This window comes from Hemitrygon akajei, unplaced genomic scaffold, assembly GCF_048418815.1.
Source record: "Hemitrygon akajei unplaced genomic scaffold, sHemAka1.3 Scf000092, whole genome shotgun sequence".
NCBI lineage: Eukaryota > Metazoa > Chordata > Chondrichthyes > Myliobatiformes > Dasyatidae > Hemitrygon > Hemitrygon akajei.
The window spans coordinates 1,290,315-1,315,683 of NW_027331978.1; the positions used below are offsets into that span (position 1 = coordinate 1,290,315).

The 25,369-nt window shown below is 41.5% G+C and overlaps 1 protein-coding gene across 3 annotated transcripts; it reads right to left on the minus strand.

Moving 5' to 3' along the window:
* Positions 1-25: 25 nt before the first annotated feature.
* Positions 26-24,713, minus strand: LOC140722900 (uncharacterized). 3 transcript variants are annotated; one of them, XM_073037538.1, is made up of 3 exons: positions 24,576-24,713; positions 22,716-22,883; positions 26-3,792 (listed from the first exon to the last, which is right to left on the minus strand). In XM_073037538.1, exon 3 carries the CDS (start codon positions 3,384-3,386, stop codon positions 2,418-2,420), a length of 969 nt encoding a protein of 322 aa, XP_072893639.1. In that variant the 5' UTR covers positions 3,387-3,792; positions 22,716-22,883; positions 24,576-24,713; the 3' UTR covers positions 26-2,417. The 3 variants fall into 3 exon arrangements, with proteins under 3 accessions (XP_072893639.1, XP_072893641.1, XP_072893640.1); XM_073037540.1 differs by lacking the exon at positions 24,576-24,713 and adding an exon at positions 24,094-24,251 and having other exon boundaries at positions 22,716-22,879; XM_073037539.1 differs by lacking the exon at positions 24,576-24,713 and adding an exon at positions 24,094-24,251.
* Between the last annotated feature and the right edge of the window lie 656 nt (positions 24,714-25,369).

Genomic DNA, 25,369 nt, shown 5'->3' on the forward strand with positions numbered 1-25,369 from the left:
CCACCAATGACCAAGAGATGCAGAAGATTCTTCAAGAAGGGTTAAACTTTAATTTGCAAATCAAAGCTGAGACAGTCATTGAGCTAATCGCTGATTGCCCCCTGTTCCTCGGACACAGCATATTTTATAGCAATCTCCTGGTCCAGTTGCATTAGCATATGTAATCGATCTATAGTTGCGTATTACACGTACCTCACGTACATCATGTCCCTATTGTTTCTACCCATTGACTTAATCATGGTCTAATCTACATCTCTTAGCTACCTCTCATTAACACACCATTGTCTTCTACATTTTTAGGATACATGCATAGCAAATAATAGTCCTAGGATTATGTGACTTAATTATGTTCTAATCTACATCTCTTTAGTTCTTCGGCTACCTCTCATTAACATACTATTGTCTTCTACATTCTTAGGATTTCAGTCTGCTACTAAATTGGGTACATGCATAGCAAATAGCAATCTCAGAACTGACCAATGTTCTAATCTACATTTCTTTAGTTCTTTAGCTACCTCTCATTAACATACTATTGTCTTCTACATTCTTAAGTTTTCATTCTTCTACCCATATCAAATAGCAGTTTCAATCAAATAGCAAGTTTCAAAACTGACTTCATAGTTTTGGTAAATTTATACTTTTATACTCCAATAACAGCAAGGGAGATGAGGCTGAGTACAGAGCTATGGTGGAAATCTTTGTCACATGGTACAAGCAGAATCATCTGCAGCTTAATGTGAAAAAGACTAAGGAGCTGGTGGTGGACCTGAGGAGGGCTAAGGCACCGGTGACCCCTGTTTCCATCCAAGGGGTCAGTGTGGACTTGGTGGAAGATTACAAATACCTGGGGATACGAATTGACCATAAACTGGACTGCTCAAAGAACACTCAGGCTGTTTACAAGAAGGGTCGGAGCCGTCTCTATTTCCTGAGGAGACTGAGGTCCTTAATAAGCTGATAAGGAAGGCGGGCTCTGTCGTGGGCAAAGTACTGGAGAGTTTAACATCGGTAGCTGAGCGAAGGGCGCTGAGTAGGCTACGGTCAATTATGGAAAACCCTGAACATCCTCTACATAGCACCATCCAGAGACAGAGAAGCAGTTTCAGCGACAGGTTACTGTCGATGCAATGCTCCTCAGACAGGATGAAGAGGTCAATACTCCCCAATGCCATTAGGCTTTACAATTCAACTGCCAGGACTTAAGAACTTTTTTTTAAAGCTATTATTAATGCTTTTTGAGTTAGTGATTTAGATGCATATCATATTATTACTGAGTTAAGTATTGTATGTAATGAGTTTTTGCTACAACAAGTGTATGGGACATTGGAAAAAATGTTGAATTTCCCCATGGGGATGAATAAAGTATCTATGTATCTATCTATCTTTAACATCTACCAGACGATGCTGAGGATGTTCTACGAGGCTGTGGTGGCCAGTGCTATTATGTTTGCTGTTGTGTGCTGGGGCAGCAGGCTGAGGGTAGCAGACACCAACAGAAACAACAAACTCATTCGTAAGGCCAGTGATGTTCTGGGGGTGGAACTGGACTCTCTGGCGGTGGTGTCTGAAAAGAGGATGCTGTCCAAGTTGCATGCCATCTTGGACAATGACTCCCATCCACTCCATAATGTACTGGTTAGGCACAGGAGTACATTCAGCCAGAGACTCATTCCACCGAGATGTAACACTGAGCGTCACAGGAAGTCATTCCTGCCTGTGGCCATCAATCTTTTCTAATCTTCCCTTGGAGTGTCAGACACCCTGAGCCAATAGGCTGGTCTTGGACTTATTTCCACTTGCAAAGATTAACTTATCATTATTTAATTATTGATGGTTTTATATTGCTATATTTCTACACTATTCTTGGTTGGTGCGACTGTAACAAAACTCAATTTCCCTCAGGATCAATAAAGTACGTCTGTCTGTCTGTCTGTTCTACAGGTTCCGCAGTGTTAAAATGAGAGAACAGTTGCTGTAGATTTTATCTGTCATCTTTACAAATCTACATACGAATTATCACCGAAAGTGACTTGTCATGAGGGGTATCATCTTCAAATGAATGACCACATCACACCCAGGCAAGGGTTAACACATAAGTGGTCTCCACAGGATATCCCAAATCAGATCCACTCCTACAGATCAAACGAGGTGACAACCACACATTCGATGTACGGTGAATGGATAATTAACCCACCCTTGTGGGCAAAGGAAAGTTCTAAACAGTGACCTTTGGCCACTAGTTTCCTGCTTTCAATCCTTCCATTTTTCATCCGTCTCCGTCTGACTCTGAGTGTCTGTGTCCTCGGTTAAAACTAAACAAGCTGCGAGCGATGTAAACAAGCTGCAAGTCAGACTGATTCACCTTCTTAATCTCTCTCTCTTAAAATGACAGTCCACAGCAAACGAAACCCAGGGATTCATAACAATGGCCACGCCCCACTATGAACTGACTTGTGTTCCAGTATTTGGGATGACTGAGTGAATCCTTTCCCACAGACTGGGCAGGTGAACGGCTTCTCCCCAGTGTGAACTTGCTGATGTCTCTGTAGGTTGGATGACCGAGTGAATCTCTTCCCAGAGACTGAGCAGGTGAATGGATTCTCCCCAATGTGAACTCGATGATGTCTCTGTAGATTGGCTAACTGAGTGAATCTCTTCCCACATTCTGAGCAGGTGAATGGCTTCTCCCCAGTGTGAACTCGCTGATGTACCAGTAAGGGGTATGACTCAGTGAATCCTTTCCCACATTCTGAGCAGGTGAAAAGGAACTCCCCAGTGTGAACTTGCTGGTGTGCCAGTAGTTGAGATGACCGAGTGAATCCTTTCCCACAGACTGAGCAGGTGAACGGCTTCTCCCCAGTGTGAACTTGCTGATGACTATGTAGGTTGGATGACCGAGTGAATCTCTTCCCACAGACTGAGCAGGTGAATGGCTTCTCCCCAATGTGAACTCGATGATGTCTCTGTAGATTGGATGACTGAGTGAATCTCTTCCCACATTCTGAGCAGGTGAATGGCTTCTCCCCAGTGTGAACTCGCTGATGTACCAGTAAGGTGTATGACTCAGTGAATCCTTTCCCACATTCTGAGCAGGTGAAAGGCCACTCCCCAGTGTGAACTTGCTGGTGTGCCAGTAGTTGAGATGACCGAGTGAATCCCTTCCCACACTCTGAGCAGGTGAATGGCCTCTCTCCAGTGTGAACTTGCTGATGACTATGTAGGTGGGATGACTGAGTGAATCTCTTCTCACAGACTGAGCAGGTGAATGGCCTCTCCCCAGTGTGAACTCGCTGATGTCTATGTAGGTAGGATGACTGAGTGAATCCCTTCCCACAGACTGAGCAGGTGAACAGCCTCTCCCCAGTGTAAACATGCTGGTGTGCCATTAGGTCAGATGACTGAGTGAATCCTTTCCCAGATATTCAGCAGATCACCAGCCTTTGCCCAGAGTGAACTGACTGTTGTGTCCACAAGTGGGAAGAATGACTGAATCCTTTCTCACACACAGAACAGATGAATGGCCTTGCCCAGTGTGAACTTGCTGATGTACCTTCAATTGTGATAACCGAGTGAATTCATTCCCACTGTTTGAGCAGGTGAACAGCCTTTCTCCTGTGTAAAATGACGGGTTGCCAGTTGGTCAAATGACCGAGTGAATCCCTCCCCACAGTTTGAGCAGGAAAGATGGTCGATTGAATCCCTTGCTCCACTTCTTAATTATCTGGACAGAGACAACCAAACTGGTGTGCCATGTTTGAACTTCCTGGAGACAAATTCCTTATTGTTTTTAACCTGTAAAAAGATTTACAAAATCGATCAGTGGGTTTAGGACAACATTTCAGATGAGATTACATGAGTTGCCAAGGTTTGATCTGGTATCACACTGTTACAGTGAGGTTCTACCCAAGTTGGACAGAGAAATCATCTCCTGACTGGGCAGAGTGCTGGTATCTGGAATGACCATCAATTCCCTGATGCTTTTCCTGTTTCTATAAGAATGGAGCATTTCTGCCATCTCCAGTTTGTACCTTGGCTGAGTTGGACTCTCTCCATTGGTATTATTCCCTGTTCCTGCTGAGCTGCATGGGTGCCTGGCCCCACAGTAACAAAAACAGTCTCACGCAATTAGTCTTTCTTGATGTGCATCTGGGATTTTCTTTTATGTATTATTAACTTAAAGTGCCACAGTTTTAATGCCATATAAAAAATTCCTGTTGAGGTGAATGGTTGGTCCCGCACAGCCATTAAAAAGACAGAGTGAATTTTTGTAATATTTCACATTCTTGTAGAAAATTACAACACAGAAACATGCCCTTTGGGCCATCTAGTCTGTGCTGAACTACTTAATCTTCCCACTCCCATACCCCTACCATGCAGGTACCTACATGAACCTCTGAAATGTTGAAATCGAGCTTGCATGCACCACTTGTGCTGGCTGCTCATTCCACACCCGGATGACCGTCTGTGTGAAGAAGATTCCCCTCATGTTCCCCTTAACATTTCACCTTTCACCCTTAACCCATGGCCTCTGGTTGTACTCCCACCCCATCTCAGTGGTAAAAGCCAGCTTGCATTTACACTATCTATGCCCCTCTATCACAATCAAATCTCCCCTCAATCTCCTACAGTCCATGGAATAAAGTCCTGACCTGTTCAATCTTTCCTTATAACCCAAGTACTCCAGACCTGGCAACATCCTTGTGAATTTTCTCTGAACTCTTTCAAAGTCCTTACATCTTTCCTGTAGGTTGGTGATCAAAACTGCACTCAGTACTCCAAATTAGGCCTCACCAATGTCTTCTACAAGTCAACATAACATCCATCTATTGTTGTCAGTACTCTTGTTCATGAAGGCCATTGGGCTAAAATCTTCCCTTCCGTCTCTATCGAACTGTGATACCACTTTCAGTGAATTAAGGACTTTCTTCTACAAGAGGTCCCTTTCTTCTACAACACTCTTGCGTGCCTGACCAGTCACTGTGAATGACCTCCCTTGGTAGGTCAGACCAAAGTGCAACAACTCACACTTGTCTGCATTAAATTCCTTTTTCATTTCTCAAACAATTTTGCCAGCTGGTCCAGATCGCACTGCAAGTTTAAATGCTTTTTTGGCATTGACTAGATGGGACAAATAGCCTGTTTCTTTACTGAACTTCTCCATGTTTCTATGGCAGAGAAGCTGACCAAACTTGTTTGGAAGGGAAAGGGTAGGAGTGACAATTGAGCAGCAGTGGCTGGAGTTTCTGGAGCAATTCGGGGCCTGAGTGATTCCACAGAAGTGGAAGCATTAGAAAGACAGGAGGACACAACTGTGGCTAAAATGAGAAGCCAAAGCCAACATAAATGTCAAAGAGAGGGCAAACAAAAGAACAAAAACTTTGAGAAACCAAAAGAAGACAACAAAAAAATTCAGATGAGCTCAGTGCGTGGAATCATGACTTGTAGTCATTAATGGGTCTCAGTAGCACCCAACAGTCTGAGGCATTTAGAGGAACAAAATATACGAGGCTTCAATTTCTCTTCAAAAGCAAGGTTCCCTGGACCAGTTACCTTTCAACTTTCATTTTGGCAGCCACATACAAACTCTGCATCCTCAAAAATTCACATCTGAAGGCCTCCCACTTACAGGTACTCCTTTGCCAGGAATCAACCTGTCCCAAACCACACTTGTCAGATCCTTTCTGATACCATCAAAATTGACCTTTCTCCAATTTGGAATCTCAACCCGTGGTCCAGACCTCTCTTTTTACATATTTACTTTGAATCTCATGGCATTATGATCACAAATTCTGTCACCAGCCCTGGATCATTTCCTAACAGCTTATTGTTCACTTCTATATTAGAGATTCTACATACTGATTAAGGGCACATTTGACAAACTCTACCCCATCTAGTCCTTTTATAGTATGGGAGTCCTAGTCAATATATGGAAAGTTAAAAATCACTTACTGAATCAACCTTTTTGTTTATTGGCATGGTCTGCAATCTCTCTACACATTTGTTCCTCTAAATCCCTCAGACTGTTGGGTGTAAACAAGTCCCAATATTGGCAAGAATATCATAATTCCCTGTCCTGAGCTCATCTGGCTTTCCTCTGATGCTTCTTGCATTGTGATATACACAGCTCAGCACATTCATCGCACCAAGCTCAACCATCTAACTGCTGAATCTATCTATGATCTGAACATCTGACTGGTGTCAAGGAAACAAACCCTCCGTCATTGTCACAAACACAAAGGAGCTGATTGTGGACGACAGGAGGAATGGAGACAGGATAACCCTATTGACATCACTGGATCTGGGGTTAAGAAGGTGAACAGCTTTAAGTTCCTCGGCATAAACATCACCAAGCACCTTACATTGTCTGTACATACCGGCTGTGTTGTGAAAAGAGCACAGCAGTACCTCCTTCACCTCAGATAGTTGAAAAAGTTGGGGATGGGGACCAAAATACTGAGGACTTTTTACAGGGACACAATTGAGAGCATCCTGACAGGCTGCATCACTGCCTGGTATGGGAATTGTACTTCCCTTCATTGCAGGAAACTGCAGAGAGTGTTGCGGACAGCCCAGCACATCCGTAGTGGTGAACTTTCCACTATTCAGTACATTTACACAGACAGGTGTATAAAAAGGGCCCAAAGGATATCAGGGACCAAATTCACCACAACCACAAACTGTTCCTGCTGTCACCATCCAGGAAATGGTACCACAGCAAAAGGACCAACAGGCTCCGGGGCATCATCTTCCACCAGGCCATCAGACTGATTAATTCATGCTGATACAATTGCATTTCGATGTTATATTGACTGTCCTATGTACAAACTATCTATTATAAGTTACACATTGCACATTTAGATGGAGACATAACATAAAGATTTCTACTCCTCATGTTTATGAAGTATGTATCTAATAAAGTCAATTCAATTCAATTCACCCTCTCCATTATCTGTTTGGCTCCCATTCCCCTTGCAGCTTATTTTAACCACATCACCCGTTACACCCACACTAGCACTAGCATGCCTTACCACTTGGATATCAGTTCCCTCTTGTTCTGTTCCCCTAACTAATGAATCCCCTATCACCCCTTTGACTTTTCTCTGTCAGGTAATCCCCTTCACCACCAGTTTCTAAAGTGGTCTACCTTTTGTTGTGTTTGATGGGCACTAGAGTACTCTGCAATGGCTATTTAACCTCATTCCCCTTCCTGACTCTCTCCCAGTTTCCTGTGTCCTGCACCTTGGGTGTAATTCACCTCTCTTCATGTCATATCTATCACCCCCTCCAACTCCCGGATGATCCGGAATTCATCCATTTCAGGTTCCAACTCCTTAACGTGCAGGGTGCACATCTTATAGGTGAGGACATCAGGGACACTGGAGGTATCACCACCTTCCCACCAATGTTCTGTCTAATTTGTAATGACCAGTGTGCACATAAATCATGTACTGTGCACTTTTTTTTAACTCAGTGACATGTGCACAGTGAATTTTATACAGAGAGGTAATCGTTTTCACAGCTAGCAAATCACTGTTGATAAGTACTTTGATCTCCTCTGGGTTTGATCGAGTTCATCTGTACTCTCACACAAACTATGTAGCAGGCCTGTAACTGGTAATGAAGGATTTTCTCACCAAAGCTTTTGCATATTCTCCATATGTGGTTTGCTTGCTAAATTATGCTTTAAAAAGTCAGATTTGCAAATATTACTCCACTTCTTCCCACTTAGAAATTCTCCAGCACCTCTTGCATTGCCACAATACACACAGGTAACACCAGTTTCTATATTGGGCATAAATATTTCCCCTGAACCCTCCTGACGAATTGAGGGTATATAAAAAAATTCATTTTGAACCTGTGTAACCTCTGGCTAAAAGAATAATTGGGAGTGAATAGGAATTTTAACTGAAGTGAACTCAGTCTTCAGCGTTTAGCTAAGACAGACTCATTACCAGTTCTCTGCGGCTTGCAGAGAGACACATTGAGAGCTGATAACATTATACATTGTATCCTCTTTTGAGTAAAGGGAGAAGGACTCACTGATAAGGACAGGAATGAACATTTGTTTGTAATTAAGTCAGGGCCTTGCAAAGGGAATAACTGATAAGGACTGGACAGTACTTCCATCTATAATTAAAACCATTTAGCAAACTCTGTTATCTAAGTAATTAAGTTTTGCACCAACACACTTAGTGGGCGTGCCAGTTCAAATAACATCTTGCAATATTAATGTATGGGATGTACTATGTATAAATATACGGCTGTAACCTAAGTCATTCGACTTGTCAGAAGGTGGCAGTGCTTACGTGCCTTCACTTTGACAAATGGGTCTCAAACTCCTGCAGGCATTTGAATGCACAATAAACCGTGGTGTCGATAAGAAGCTGGTCTCCTGAGTTTTATTCAGATTCAACTTTAACATTTGGCATCACGGACAGGATCCCAATATAGGGAGTGCCAAGCAGACAGGCTGAGTAAGCAGCTGGACCACTCTGGGGACTGTGGAGACCAAATGGGAGCCCAATAGGTATTTTAAATTTGTAACTCACTGTTAGTTCCTTTGGACGTACAGTGCCTCACCCAAGGCTGATCACATACCTTGACAGGATCGGGAAAGAAATTGTTGGCAGATTTGTATAAGGTAGGCAAAATTTTACTAAATGGCCAGGAGGCAGACGTGCCAGGTAAATTCATCAATTAAGCAGGAGGTGCCAGCCGGGTAAATTTATCTCATTGTTAATTGAGCAGGAGGCTTTGTGCCCGATAAATTACTTAGAGACCATTGGTCAATTGCAGTCAATTGATACGAGTGGGCCAGCAGCAGCCCGATACAATTTGTGTGAGAGTTCTCCAGACAAGGAAAAATATTTGTGAATGTTGAGTGCAGTGCTGAATAAGAAATTGGGGAACAAAATGTGGCCACGGATGGGGGAGGGTGCAGGAGCCTGGGTTATTACCTCATGAGAACAAGCAGTAAATTTGATTTGGAAAAAGAACTGAGGAAATAAGTGGAAATTGTTGAAAAGGGAATGGAAGGAAAAGGCAGATGTAAAGCAGAACTTGGCTGGCTATGCCACTGGTGGCATAATGGCTTCAGCATTGGACTTCGAGGCGAGAGGTCCCGAGTTGGAATCCAGCCGACTCACTTGCACATTTTCATCTGTGCTGGGTTAGAGCTGGTGAACAAAACCAGCAGAAGGCAATGGCAAACTACTGCTGTTACTTGCCTTGTACATGATTTCCCAACACCACACAGCGGCGTGGAAGGAAATCCTCGGCTAACTGGAAAAAATTCCGGATGTGACATACCTTTAAAGTGGAACAGTATATTATCAGCAAGTTGGAGGAATAATGCATGTGATAAAGGGATAGAGTAGTGGTCACCAACCATTTTAAGCCCAAGATCCCCTACCTTGGTCTTAGTCAAATGCAAGATCGACCCAGATCAATTAGTTACACGCATGCGCACCAGGGCAGAAAAGACCGGAAGTAAAACCCCACAACCTGGAAGTAGAAATAATGTATAAACACTGGGGCACCCGCCCTTTTTTTTGCACCGCAGACCGGTTTAATATTGACAATATTCTTGTGGACCGGCCAACGGGGGATGGGGTGGGTGGGGGTGCTAAACACAATAGGAATACAGCGATACTCATAAGTTCCTTATGTCCAGTCTATTCCGTAATTCAGTTTTTGTGGCGCTCGGCACTTAGCTTCTGTCCCGCGCTGCTCACGTTTTCTCCGCTGAAAAAACTCAACACGTTTTCGTTTAAGTGCAGGTTGCTTGGACTCGGGGTACCGAAGTGGTTTTGAGGGCTTCATTGCCTCATTGGACAGCCTCCTGCCCACCCGCCGCCAGATGCCTTGGCTTGGTTTGGTTGGTCGTGGGTCGGGTGAGAGGACAATGTCAGGGCCGGAGGTCCCTGTGCCGGAGCCGCGGCTGTCACAGTCCGGAGAGAGTGACCAACCGAGCAAGGAGTGTGACAGGGCACGAGCCCGCCCCCCCAGTAGGACCTATCAGCCGACAAAAGTTTGTTTCAGTAGATCACAGCACGGTAGCTGCTCTGATACCTATGAAACGCTGAGCCCGAATTAGGTCGTCTGCGAATATTTTAGTGCCAGATTCCCCACGAACATTCGGTGTGCTAAACCGGTTTAGAGGCAGCACTCCAGGCCAGTAGTGACGGCACTTCCCACCGGCCGCTGAGGCCAACTGGTGATCTCTGGCATGAGGGTGTCACTGCGGTTAGGCGACTGATGACCTCGCGTGCACTCAAGTTCAACAGTGGGCTGACAGGGAATGAGGAAAGGTGCAGCTGACTCATGTTGTTTCCTCGCGGCCCAGTGGTTGGGGACACTGTGTAGTTACACGCATGTAGAAAGAATGGAACTAAAACCCCACAACCCGGAAACAATCTTTCAACAGTATTTGTGTATTTATTTTTCTTTTTTTTCGGGATCTACTGGGAAAGTCTCAAAGGTAGACGAGTCGATCGCAATCAACAGGTTGGCGACCACTAGGATAGAGGTCAGTACTGCAGAAGGAATACCAAAGGTGGGGAGACGTTAAAAACAGAGTGTGAATGGATGGATGGGCGCCCAAAACGACAGCAGGAAAAACAACGTAAGCAAACCAAGGCCGGTCTACATTGCAGAGAAGGGCAGGAATGTCAGTCTAAAGTTAGAACTGATAGGGAAACACGGGATCCCGAATCCGTGTCTGGCATATCGACCCTGTATGAGTTTTGTGGCCTGCTACAGCACTTTCGCAGGAGACCAAGCCTTTAATGATGGGAATCTGTCCCCCCAATTTAATGCCCTACTGCTCCAATGCTTACCAACTAAGTTAACCAACATCATTAACAAATAATATGGATTGGCCTGACAATGACCAAAATCGAATGCAACGAGCTTTGACATATCATTGGAACAGGGCTTTCGAATGCCAATCAACCCCGAAGGGAACTAATATTACAGGTGAATGGAGACTGCCTCTGTCTGTCGATAGAGTAGCACTAATTCTGTGCTGCTCTTAGTTTTCTCTCCCGCCCACAGCTTAAATTTTGTATTTCAAATTTTTAATTGCTGATTCTTGAACGGGAGTGATATGTCTGTGTCTACGAGAAGTGGGAAGAATCTGCATGAACCTACTGACAAAGGTAATGAAAAAGGAAAGATGCTGAAGGAAAGATCTGATGAAATGCCATCATGGGCTGAAGATATCGTTCAGTCACTGAAATCAATTCAAGATCAGAATAAGGCAATTAAAGATCAACTGGAAAAGAATATAATGAAAGGAACTTATTTCTGGGAAAACTTAAAGATATGGAAACTCAAGTTACTAATCATGAAGAGGAATTGAAGTCAACTAAGCAAAAACTGTCTGAAACTACAACCCATTTGGAAAAATATCGTTAATAAGATTATTGATTAGGAAACTAAGTCACGCAGAAACAATATCCGAATCATTGGATTGCAGTAAGGAGCTGAAATTGGAGACTTAATGGTTTACTTTGGTAAGCTCTTTCATGATCTATTTCTGACTATTTCATCACAGCTACTTGCTATTGAAAGAGCACACAGGCTGTCCACTTTGAAATTTAAAGACTCAACCAGACCAAGATTTATTTTGGTTTGTTTTCATCACTTTAAAATTAAAGATCAAATAATGCGACAGGCAAGAAAACAGAGTTTTCAGATTCAATGAGTCTGAGCTCCGTTTTTATGAAGATTATCCAAAAGAAGTAATGGAACAAAGAGCAAGATTTGCTTTGGTAATGAAACAAGCATATGATAAGAAACGATTTCCCTCTTTGAGTTACCCGACAAGAATGAAAGTTTTTCCTCCTAATTCTTCCCCATGTACTTTCTTTGACACAAAAGTCGAGCTGGATTTTGTCCAGGCTATACCTGTCACCACCACTGACGTTACTACTGAATGAACTATCTGAAAAGCTGTTTGATTATCTGTATATTACTCACACTACAAAAAGAAGATATATGAAGGCTATTTGGATATTTCATTGACAGATTAATAAAAGAAGAAAAGAAAACCTGCTCATCATTACATCCTATTGGATTTTTTTTGGAAAGAAGATTTACGGATCAAGTTTGACTGTTTAAATAGTTAATTACATATTTGACTGAGAAAAGATAAAAGGATTTGTTCCTTTTATCTAATATTTGGTTTGATTTTTTTTGTTGTTTCTTAAATTACTAACTGGTAGTTTTTTTTCTACCAACAGGGTTTCTTTTTATATATTTATCTGGGAGGGTTAAGTTACTATGATTTTACTAATTAATATTTCCATCAATTTAGTTCAGTTAAGTATACTATTAACTTATTTTAATCTGTTTTATTATAGCACCCTATAACTGAATTTAAAATTTTCTTAGGGATTTAAAGCTAAACTTAAGATGGGGCTGGTTTTTCTCTCTAAGAGATTATATTATTTTGGTTCTTTTTCTGTTTAACACATGATAGAATGTAAACACTCTCCTTTGTAGAGACTTTACTGTCTTTCTTGCAAGGTCATTTTATTTATTTTATGTACTGGCTGGGGGGAGGCAGAGACGAGACCAACAGAGTGGCCCATGTCTTCGCATCTATCTTAGTTCACTTACCTTTTTTTCAGGCTTTTGGGAGGGTGGGTGGGTTTAGAGTTAGGAGTTTTTTCCCCATTGGGTGGTTCCGGAGCATGTGTGTTTTCTATATGGCTTTATTCTTCATCACTGCCATCTTTGATAATCCCGTATTGGTATGTGTTCTGCGCATGTATAAAGTAAATTAGAATAAAATTATAGTATGGCAGTTAAATGGATTAATGTAATAATTTGGAATATACGTGGTTGGAATTATCCTATTAAACAAAAAAGACTTAAAATTATTAATCGATTCCAACCTGATATAATTTTTGCTTAGGAGACGCATATCAAGGCAGAAGATCAAAATAGATTTTTTTGCTGGTGGGATGGAAAACAACTCCATGCTACTTCTCAGAGCAAAACTAAGGGTGTGTCTATCTTTATTAAATCTAATATATTTACTCAAGAGGATATTGAGTCAGATTCTAATGGTAGATTTTTAATTGTTAAAGGAGTCATTTGTAATCGAAAGGTTGTTTTGGTTAATTTGTATGGTCCTAATTTAGATGATCCTGCTTTTTAAAAAAAAAATTTGCTTTACTGCCAGATTTAAATGAGTATATGTTGTTAATGGGTGGGGTTTTTAAACTGTTGCTTAAATCCTATGATTGATAAGAGCTCAACTAATCAACGACTTACAAATCATTTTGCGTCAGTTATTAACTCTTTTTTGACCAATTTTGGGTTGATCGAATTATGGAGGCATTTACACCCTGATAACAGAGAATATTCTTTTTCTTTCCATGTTTATAAAATATATTCAAGGATTGATTATATTATAGTTGATCCCTGTCTTTTGCCTATTGTTAAAATCTGTGAATATGACGCTATTGCTATACCTGATCATGCGCCTTTGAGTTTGTCCTTTTAATTTGACGATGACATTTTTGGCCGTCCACCATGGCACATGTCTCAGACTTTATTGCAAAGCTCTGACTTTATTAGTTTTATTGAAAGCCAGATAAAATAATTTTTTACTTTTTAATGATATAGGAGGTATGTCTGAATTAATTATATTGGATACATTCAAAGCATTTTTATGTGGTCAGATTATTTCTTATTCAACTAAACTTAAAAAACAGACTAAAGCAAAATTAGATAAAATTTCAAAACAAATTAAAGATTTAGATAATATCTATGTGACTTCCCCTAATATTGACATTTTTAAAAAGGGTGGAACTTAAATCATAATATAACCTATTATTAACTCATTCAATTGAAGGTTATCTACTTAAGATAAAGACCCAATTTTATATGTTTGGAGATAAAAATAATAAACTACTTGCATCTCAATTAAAATCAGCTGGAGCCAAGATGCAAATTTTGAAAATTCGTAGAAAAGATGGTACCCTGGCTCGGGATTATGAAGAAATTAATAAGATTTTTCAAGACTTTTATACTGAACTTTATAAATCTCAATGTCCAGTGGACTCTTCTGAAATGACTGTTGTTGTTGTTTTTTTTTTACGAACGATTGCTTTTCCTAAAATTTCTGTTGAGGATCAAAAAATTCTGGATGCCTAAATTACTGAATCCAAAATTCATAAAGCTATTTTCTCAATGCAATCTGTGAAGGCCCTGTGACTTGCTGGTTATCCTGTAGAATTTTATAAAAAATTCAGAAAATTGCTTCCTCTATATATGTTGGAGATGTTTAAAGAATCTTTAGTGAAAAGTGATTTACCCTCTACTTTTTATGAAACTTCTATTTCTTTAATTCTCAAAAAGGATTAAGATCCTTCTGATTGTGCCTCATACAGACCTATTTCTTTATTGAATGTTGATGCTAAGATTCACTTAAAGATAATGGCCAATCTGTTGGAGAGTATTTTGGGTAAAATCATTTTTAAAGATCAAACAGGCTTTATAAAGGGTCATTATTCTTTCTCAAATGTTCGGAGATTATTTACCATTATATATTCACCTTCTTCTAAAACTCCACAATGCCTTATATCTTTGGATGCTGAAAAAGCATTTGATTGAATCGAATGGAAATATTTATTTAATACTTTAGAAAAATTTGGTTTTGGTATTAATTTTAATAATTGGATTAAAATGATATAGAAAGCTCCTATTGCTTCTGTTGTCACTAATAACTGTAGGTCTCCTTTTTTCAGCTATCGCAGGGGACAAGCCAAGGTTGTCCATTAAGTCCTTTGTTATGTAACTTAAGATTAGAGCCCCTTGCTATTGCTCTTTGAGAAGCCGAAAATATTCATGGGATTTTTGTGAATGAGACCATGCACAAGATATCTCTTTACACTGATGATTTATTGGTATATATATCCAAGCCTGAATAATCTATTCCTGCTTTGCTAAAATTATATGACAAATTTGGAGACCTTTCAGGATATAAAATAAATTTTAGTAAAAGTGAATTACTTCCTTTAAATGAATCTGTCTCTATATATGATAATATTCCTTTTAAAGTTATGGATTCTTTTAGATATTTAGGCATAATAATTACTAAAAAATATCAGGATCTTTATAAAGCCAATTTTCCTCCTTTAGTGGACTTTTTTAGATTTGTTTTTACAAGACTGTTTAATGTCTTTTTCACAGTTAATGGACAAATATGATATCTCTAATACACATTTTTCAGCTATTTACAGGTTGGGAATTTTTTACGTGATTTTTTTACCAATTTACCCCTCGGCCTGCTCTTTAAATTTGGCTTATGCTATTTTTCAGTTTAAACCTTTTCAAAAACAATTAATAGCAATCCTTTATAAACAGTTAATAAATGCTCGCATGTCGCCTAATGATAGGGTTCAACGCACCTGGGAAGTACAACTTCAACATTCACTTTCAGATAATCAGTGGAGTAAAATTTATTATTTAGTCAATAATTCACCTATCTGCACACGCCATATCTAAATTCAGTTTAAGATAGTACACAGGGCCCATATGTCCAAAGATAAATTGGTGCATATTTTTTCTAATATAAGCCCTATTTGTGACAGATGTAATGCAGAAGTGGCTACTCTAACTCATATGTTTTGGTCATGTGTAAGTTTAAACAATTTTTGGAGGTATGTGTTTGGAATATTATCTAAAGTTATAGATGTGGATGTTCAACCTAATCCACTTACAGCAATTTTTGGGATTATTCCAGAAGAAGCAAGCAAAATGTCTGCTTCCGCCCAACAAAATTTTTATATTTATTTCAAAATATTCCTGTTATTGTTTACTAAGAAGTTTTTTGATCAGATTGATTCTATTATTCTATCTTTTATTTGGGATAATAAAAGACCAAGAATTGGTAAATTGCATTTGCAAAAGTTGAAAAAGGATGGTGGTCTCACTTTGCCTACTCTATGAATGTATTATTGGGCTGTTAACGCGGCGTATGTCCTTCTGGTTATATTGGGTTAATAGGAATGAACAGCCAATCTGGGTAGACCAGGAACTGAGAGCTGTGAAACAGTTTTATTTAACTTCGTTATTAGGAGTTACTCTACCTATACAATTAGCTAAAGTTGCTAATTTAAACCTATATCCTGTGGTTAAGCACTCTTTACAAATTTGGATCCAGTTCCGCAAATTTTAATCTTAAAAATGTTAAACTTTGTAGTATAATTTATCATAATTACTTTTTTAAACCATCTTGGAGTGTTCCAATTTTTTTACTTTGGAAAAATAAAGGTATTAATTCTTTTTTGGATTTATTTAAAGAAGGCAGACTAATGTCTTTTGAACAATTTGTCAATAAGTATTCTCTCTTATATTCAAATTTTTTACCATATCTGCAAGTTAGACATTTTTTACAAAAATATTTAAGTAATTTTCCTTACATATTGGAGGCTGATTTGTTAGATACTATTATGAATATGAACCCCGCATTGAAATGTTCTATTGGAAGAATTTATAATTTATTATTACAAAGGGATAAGCGTCCTTTACTTAAAATTAAACAGGATTGGGAGAAGGAACTCAATTTCTCTTTTATATGGGAGGATTGGACACGGATTCTGAAGCTTGTTAACTCTTCTTCGATCTGTGCTAGTCATTCACTGATTCAATTTAAAATTGTACATTATTACCATTTGATGAAGGAGAGACTTTCGAAAATATTTCCCAATGTTGACAAATATTGTGATAGATGTAAAAATGAGATAGCCACACTAACACATGTGTTCTGGTCATGTTCTATATTAAAACAGCTTTGGAATTCAATCTTTTCGACAATTTCTAAAGCACTCAGAATCAATTTACAACCTAATAAATTGACTATGCTTTTTGGAATAATCCCTCAAAATATCCATGGTATTTCTGTGTCTGACCAACATGTTTGTTACATTTAAAGCTAGGAGGGCCATCTTGTTGAAATGGAAGGATATATCAGCTCCTACTTTGTCACAATGGCTCTCTCAGGTGATGCTGTGTCTTGGAGAAAATTAGAAGTCGAACCTTTGTACCTTTATTTGATTTTAAGAGATGGGGCTCATCTGCTCGTTATTATCATTTCAGTTAACTGATAGATTTCCTCCAAGATCTAAATGTAAATTTTTTTTATATATCTTTTCTTTCTTTTTGGCAGTTTGATGTTTATTTTTAGAAGCTTTTTGTATGACGCATGGCTCTGGGGTTGTACCTCCAATGGGTTTCTTCTTTTTTCCCCTCACTTTTCTTTTTTGTTTAATTCACAAAATTTTTAATCCTCAAGATAATTTCCTCTTTTATGAGGCATTGTAAGTGTTGTTACTTCGATGCACTTGTGCTATTTTTGAATAATAATAATAATAAAAAGATATGAAAAGAATATTAAAGGTGAATATGTTCAGTGGGAAGAAGGATGCGAGCGGGCTATATCTGCGGATCAGAAATGGGAACAACAACCTACCAAGGGACAGGTGGGGACAACAACCCGTTTAGAAATTGACAAGCAAGGGTGCTTCCTACCATGAGTACCAGCCCTCAGGAAGAGCCCAATGTAATATTGACAGTTGCTGCTATTCCAGTTCCGTTTATGATTGATATGGGGGCAACTACAACCACGCTCAATCGGGAAATAGTATCGGAAAAGGGATTGCAGTTATCAGACGCAACATTCACTCTGTCTGGGTTCGAAGGCACGGAACGTACGTATTCACATAACCAGCCACTGGAGGTGGAATTCCACGGGAACCAGCGTGAGGTTTCATTTACAGTCAGCACCCCGCAGTAAGGGGTGTAATCCAGCAGGGAGAGACTTGCTCTGTCTGTTGGAAGTCAAGATTCTCTGAACAGGCAATGGTGTCACCCTGTGACAGGTGAACAACTGATAGCTTTCCCAATTTCCGACCTCCCAGTGGTGGGCACTTACTCTAGACTCCACTGCGTTTGAACCCCTTCTGCCAGTGGTCGACCCCCACGTGACTCTGTGCTGTGACATTACGGGGTGCTCAGCTGAGGAAAGTCAATATTATGCACCCCTCGAGGGACAGAAGTTCCCAGTCATGATGATTGGAGAGGTTAAAGGAAAAGTGGGCAGTGCGTTACTGGCCGAATTTCCGGATTTCCTTCGGCGACAGACAGAACTGGTGGTTCCCCGTACCACTGTTAGTGTTTGCCCTGGGCTCAAGCCAAAGAGCCCGGAGTTCATTGCCTACACCTTGCTGAAACAAGCCTCCAGCACCGAGGGAGACTGGCAAGACTTGGCTGCGGTCCAACTCCGATACTGGAAGGAGTTTGAGGTGAAGGCAGGACATTTGGTGAGACACACTTTTAATATTGACCGATCCCAAGACGCTGTACCCCATCTCTGAGCAAATTCAGGCCATGAAGTCGGTCGCCCCAACTGTCCCCCTGTCCGGATCACCGTGAAGGAAGGACAGACTCTCCCATCCATTCTGCAATATCCCCCTCTAGCCCGAAGCAATTTTATGAGGATGGAAGCTCTTTTGTGGATCCAGCAGGGAAATAATATTCTGGCTATGCGATAGTGACAGACAGTGAAATTGTTCAGCAAGCTTCTTTTGAAGCAGCTGTCTCCGCCCAGAAGGCTGAGCTGTTTGCTCTGACTCGTGTCTGTATCCCAGAAACAGACTGAAGTGGGAACGTTTACACAGACTCCCGTTATGCATTTGGAATTGTACATGACTACAGGGCTCTCTGGGAACATCGGGATTCCTGACTTCCTCTGGCCATCCCATTAGCAATGCCACCATTGTAAACAACTTACTCACCGCTCTGCAGCTACCTCGCGTTCTGGCTGTTATTAAATGTGCGGCCCACACACGCATGTCCGACTGTGTCACTAAACACAATACTCTAGCAGATCAGACAGTGAAAAGTGCGGCACAATCCTCAGTAGTTGTAGCCTCCTCGGGTTCCCGTCAAGCAACCCTCCATGACTAAAGCAGAACGGGTTTGCCGGACATGTGGGAGGTACGTAATTTTCAGGGGGACGCCTCTGAGGAGGAGCACAAACTGTGGTCCCAGATGGGGGTGCCAGAAAGACCCTGACCTAGGTTTTTGGATCACCCCAGCGGGACAGGTTTGGGTTCCTACACAGTTTTTACCAATATTGGCCGATTATATACATAATTGTACACACCTGGGAAAGGAGAGAATGGTTGGTAACCTGTACCCTGCACACCGGGTACAACTCCCTTGACAGGTGGATCCTTTTCTGTGTCTACAAGTTGCCTAGAGTACATTGCTATAGATACTGCTTAGTTATTATAGATGTGTTTAGTAGATGGATTGAAGCTATTCCAACTACCATTAATCCTGCTATGACTGTTGTGAAGGTATTATTATGGGATATAATTCCCAGGTACAGCCTGCCAGAGATGCTCAGCTCTGACAATGGCCCACACTTTGTGGTGAAAGTAAACGAAGGGGTATGTAACGAACTAGCTATCCAGCAACAATTCCACTGTGTACACCACCCACGGGCCACTAGCAGAGTGGAAAGAGCCTATGGCACTCTGAAGAGTAAACTGGCCAGACTAAGAGCAGCGGAGACTGGACTCACTTGGTTGAATGTCCTACCGTTAGCCCTATTCCACAAGGGTTACCCCATAGGGGTAAGCGGGGTTGTCACCAGTTTAAAACATTTATGCATGGCCCATGAGGATATCCTGGGGACCAAGACCTTGTGCACCATTGCTCCCAGAAAGCCTACCAGCAAAATTAGATATTGGAAGAGATGGGGAAATAAATATGCCAACTAACCAAAATTTTCCAAGCGTTACATTCACAGGTATGACAGGCTTACAAGGAAGAGAACTACCCTGCAGAGAGGTGTGACTATCCCACCATAGAACCTGGGAATTTATCCTGATCAGGAACTGCGATCGAGGGAAACTCAGACCTCGGTGGAGAGGACCATATCAAGTGTTACTGACCACTCCGACAGCTGTGAAACTGAAAGGGCAATCTCGGTGGATATATCGAACAGACTACAAACGTGTTACTGAAGGAAATGAGTAGAAGGACTCTCTCGGACTAAAGGAAATTGTATTGGTTGATAGTAGAGAGTGATGAACCTCTCGGTTTCTTGCTGTGGACTGTCATTTTAACAGATATTGCCTGAGTGATGTCAGCCACCAGCTTTCTCAGCTCCTGTTTGATTCTTACAAAGAGAGAGAGAGAGGGCTGAAACTATTTGACCATGGAGCGTGTTTATACTTGCTGGCAGCTTGTGTTTACATAGCTCAAAGTTTGTTTTATTTAAGCAAGGACACACAGTCAGCCGGAGAGAAAGAAAGAAGATGGAAAGTTCGAAACAAAGGACCTAGTGGCCAAAGGTCACTGTTTGGACTCTCCTATGCGCACAAGGGTGGGTTAATTATTGATGCGTTGTATACTGAATGTGTGATTGTCACTTTGTTTGATCCACTGGAGTGGATCTGTTGGTTTGGGAGTATCCTGTGAGGACCACTTGTGCTAACCCTTGCCTGGGGGTGGTAATCACTTGAAGAGGTACCCCTGTGACCAATCACTGTTGGTGATAATTCGTATAATCCATCTGGGGATTTTGTTGGAGTATCTCGTGGCTACCACTTTTGTTAACCCTTAGCCGGATTCGGGTGTGTTATGTGGTAAACACTTGTGAGAAGGGATATTCTGTGGAAATCACTGTCGGTAATACTTTGTGTGTTGGATCTGGATTGGGAGTACCTTGCGGAATCTACCTGTGTGTTAACCCTTGCTTGGGTGGTAGTTCCTTCTGAAGACAGTACTCCTGTGATAAGCTACTTCTGGTGATAATTCGTATGTGGATTTAGAACAACGATGGATAAGACCTACAGCGACTGTTATCCCGTTTTATCACCATGGAATTTGTGGAATTCAACATAATTGCCTTCTCTCGACATTCACCTTGGATTACAAATATCTCTCTTATCATTTATTCCATGGCTGAACTGAACTTTCATACTTCACCATCTCAAGACTTTGAGCTTGGTATTCCCTGAGCTCAGTGGTTTGGGAGTTATATTTACACATATGTGGTAAATATATATGGTTCATTTAAACCGTTACGAGTGCGTAACAGTAGTGTTTGTGTTTATGTCTTTGAGAGGGCTCACCCCAGCATCCAGTTACGATCTTTCTGTCTCTGTCACACTTATGTCAAATGGGTAGAACTAGGGGCCCTGACAGACACAGTGTTTTGACAGATGTATCTCAGGCCCCCACCAAATGGAACTTCCTACACTGGGAAACAAGCATCGTGGCCATACTTGCAGGTGCCCAGCAGCGGAGAAGAATAACTGAGACTGAGCGATCTTTGATGATAGTTTTTCTCTCCTACGGAGTAGCCGGGAATTCACGAGAGAAAATCAATTTGGATACAACACTTGAGGAGCTGGCCACAATACTGCAGGGGCCCTGACAGAAACACAGGCCCAAGTAACAGAAATATCCACTGAAATGATTGCAATCCGGCAAACAGTCGTACAGAATCGTACGGCTTTAGAGTTTATCCCAGCTGAGAAGGGGGAACCTGTGCTATTATTGACACAGAATGCTGCACCTATATCCCTGATGAGTCTAATAACATTACATCCCTCTCCGAGCACACTGCCTAGGAGATTGACAGCATCAAGAAAGTAGGGCAGGATTTACACGGGTTCACGGAAGGGTTGAAATGGTGATCTTCAAAGGCCTGTTTGGTAATATGTGGGGCATGATATTGCATTATGTCCTAATAGTTGTACATATCATTGTTATAGTTACTGTTGTATGCTGTTTTTACCCACTGAGAAGTCAAAGCTGTACTGGGTTGCTTTCTCTTTGAAAAATTACTGTTTTTTTGCTCATGTAATGATCAAAAAGAAGGGAATGATGAAGTATGGTTTAACACTTCGTTAAACACTTCGTTTTTCTGAAAGAATCAGAATCAGAATCAGAATCAGACTTTAATCGCCAAGTACCTATGCACATACAAGGAATTTACTTCCGGCAGATGTTGTCTCTCTGCTCATAACAATAATAATGATAGATATAAATGAAAATATAAATTATACATACAGGTAGTGCCTGTATGAACTGCTGATGATCAATAGATTTACTAAGCTATGCTGAGCCATATTTCTTCTTGAGGGTAGCTAGCTAGGGTTTCAGGATGCTTATCTCCTTGTGAACTCATGCATAGAGATAGGGCAGCTTCAGTCTGTTCTGTGTGTGTAAGCCATTGTGACTATTTTGTAATTTGTCTTTAGGGTCTGTCATGTAGTAAATAAATTTGGTTCCAGCCTGTCTTGTGTGGGGAGTATCTGGATGGATATATCTGTGGTGAAGGGGAATTGTTAGTCAGTTAGTGGATTGGGCAGGAACAGTCATTGACTGTTCCTGTTTGAGCGACTAACTGAGTAAGCCCCAGGTACTTGGAATAAAGAGTTTGTACTATATGGTCTCCAAGTGACTCTCTCCGGATTCAATTTCCACAGAATGGGAGTGGTTTTAAAGGGCTGGGCTGCTGGAAGCACATTACCAGACCTGGACTGATTGCAACTGGGTCTGACAGAGGCAAAACTGGTTCTGCAGGGCACATTCAGTCTCACTCCAGCTGTTTCCTACCTTCCCTTGTACAGGTATGTAATGTCTGAAGGACCAGTGTTTGAGTAAATGAGACTCACCAAACTTTCTCCTGACTGAATCACCGGAATCTCCGAGTCAGATGGGTCCTCTCCAGTTGATGCTCTCAATCCTCGGGCTGGTTCACTTGTTGCTGTTCCCTCGTCTTCAGTCGTGGTTTGCTTCCAGTTGGGGTTTTTCTTCCAATAAATCTCCCACTACAGGTCTAACTTTAACCAGAAAGATAATGAAGCACATTAACAATAAAAAGGAGAACCAAACATTTCTGCTTAATGTTACTAAGAACAAAACTCACTGAAATTTAAACGTTGAAGGCAGATATAAGGATCTCAGTGAACAATCTTTTATTGTCCCTCACATGACACAAAAGAATATGGGATAAGAAGGAGCCATCATTCAATCATGGTAAGACATAAGGAACAGAATCAGATGAATCAATCCATCTGATCTGCTCCACCATTCAACCATGGCTGATTTTTATTCCAACACCATATTCCTGCCTTCCTTCTGTAACCCTGAAGCTACTTAGCAATCTTGAATATATTAATCTCTGTCATAAATATACCCAACTGGCAGCCTCAACCACACTCTGTGGCAACAAATTCCACACTTCGGACACCTTTTGGCAAAAAAAAAATTCTCAACTGAGTTTTAACGGGAAGCATCTTCATTCTGAGATTGTGCTGTCAGATCACAGACTCTCTGTCTAATGGAAACATCCTCTGCATGTCCACTGTATCCAGGCTTTTCACTATTCGGTAGGTTTATTTAACCATACATCGCCTCCACAAACCTCACCGTCCCTCTGAACTCCATCCAGCACAGGTCCAAAACCATCAAATGCTCCTCATACATAAAGCCGATCATGAGATTATTCATGTGAACCTCGTTAGCAACAACTGCACTGAACACATTTCCAGCAATAACAGACAAACTGGTACCAGGATAATTGACAGGGAAAAGTTGTGCTTTCTTTACTGTTCTACTATCACAGATCGAGTCATTTCCATTTCCAGGTTAAATGTAATAAAAAGAAAGTGGAATTACCAGAAATGCTCAGCAGGTAAGGAACAGTTGCGGGGAGGGGAACAAACTTTACAATTCAGGTTAATGACGTTTCGTCAGAATGACTTCAAACATTTAGTTTTTAGTGCAGATCTCCAGCAACTTGAGATTCTGCCTGATTTCCACCGAATGACAGACTGGTGACAGTGAGGGGTGGGGGAATTTCCAAACACAGTTTGAACACCAGACTCACGGGTCTATTCCTACTGTTGTAAACACGAAAAAGCCGGTCCGGAGACGTCAGAACACACCACAGCTACTGAATTAATGATACATACTACTGTATAAAAGATTCAAAAATGACTAAGTTAGAAGAAACAACAAGAACTTTGCCATATATACTTTGACCCTCACCAAATTCACAGTCCTTTGGATCCAGATCAGCACATCCGAGTCCTCGGTAAAGCAGGCAGTGAAATCAAAGATTCCCACAACCTGGGACGTTCTCCTTTCTCACCCACCCCAGCCCGGGAGAAGACACAACAGCCATAAACCTCCAGGACAAATGCGAGGAGCCTCTGGACGCGAGGCGAGTTCGGGGAAGTTAACGGGACTCAGCGGCCAACATCACACCACGTGATCTGGCGTCACAAAGCGGAGGGCGGGGCGAATCTGCGGCACACAGCCTCAAGTGACCTGTCGGCGTGACTTCCATTTCAATTCTGTGGAAACAGACAGCCTGGGCTCCTGGTTTGGATCGTTCAATGCAGATTAAGTGAAGTCGACACATTTCTGACGAGTCCAGATAACCGGAAAATAAATGAGTAACTGGCCCTCAATTCGGGGCTTACGGCCAACATCGGATCTCACCGCTCGGGATCGGTCTCAATACTCACCGAGGGAAAGTGATACCTTCGGCCCGCAGACAGTGATCCCGACGGAAGAGACGAAAATCTTTCCCGAACACACAGCCGACCCACTTCAGCTCTGAGCCGAGAGAATAACACCGTCCACCCGGAGACTGTGAACATGCGCGGAGATTCCGGAGGCGGGGCCTCGGAAACAGACGCGCAGGTGCTGGCCATCTGCGATTAAATGGGAGGGGGCAAACGGGATCACGTGACATGATTGGTGCCCCCCCCCCCCCCCCCCAGGCAGAGACTCTAGCTACTCATTAGTCTCTGGACAGAAGCAAACTTGCCGCTCACATCTCCTCTCACCTTAAATGTATTAGACATTTCAACCCCGAGGAAAAATATATCGTCTGTCCACTCTAATCCTCTCGTAATCTTATAAACGTCCATCCAGTCTCACCCCAGCCAACACCGCTCTGGAGAAAACAACACAAGTTTGTCCAGCCTCTCGTTATAGCTCATGCCCTCTAATCCAGGCAGTGTCCTGGTAAACCTCTTCTGCGCCCTGTCCAAAGCCCCGACATCCTTCCGAGAATGGGGGCGACCAGAACTGTATGAAACACTCCAGATGTGGGCTAACTAGTTTTATAAAACTGTGTTACGAACTGAAACGTTTTAGAAACGAACCAGCAGTAATAGAGTTCACACTGGAGTCTGGTTTTGATGTTAAAACCACTCTCTTTATTAGTGTCTACTTATATTATAGTAACAACGAAATAAAGGAAAGTTAACAGTGTGAAGTGTATATATGTGTAAATATAACTCCCAGACTATCG

Excerpts from the sequence above, each read along its gene's own strand:
- LOC140722900 (XM_073037538.1), bottom strand. The coding sequence starts at position 3,386 with ATGGCACACCAGCATGTTTACACTGGGGAGAGGCTGTTCACCTGCTCA.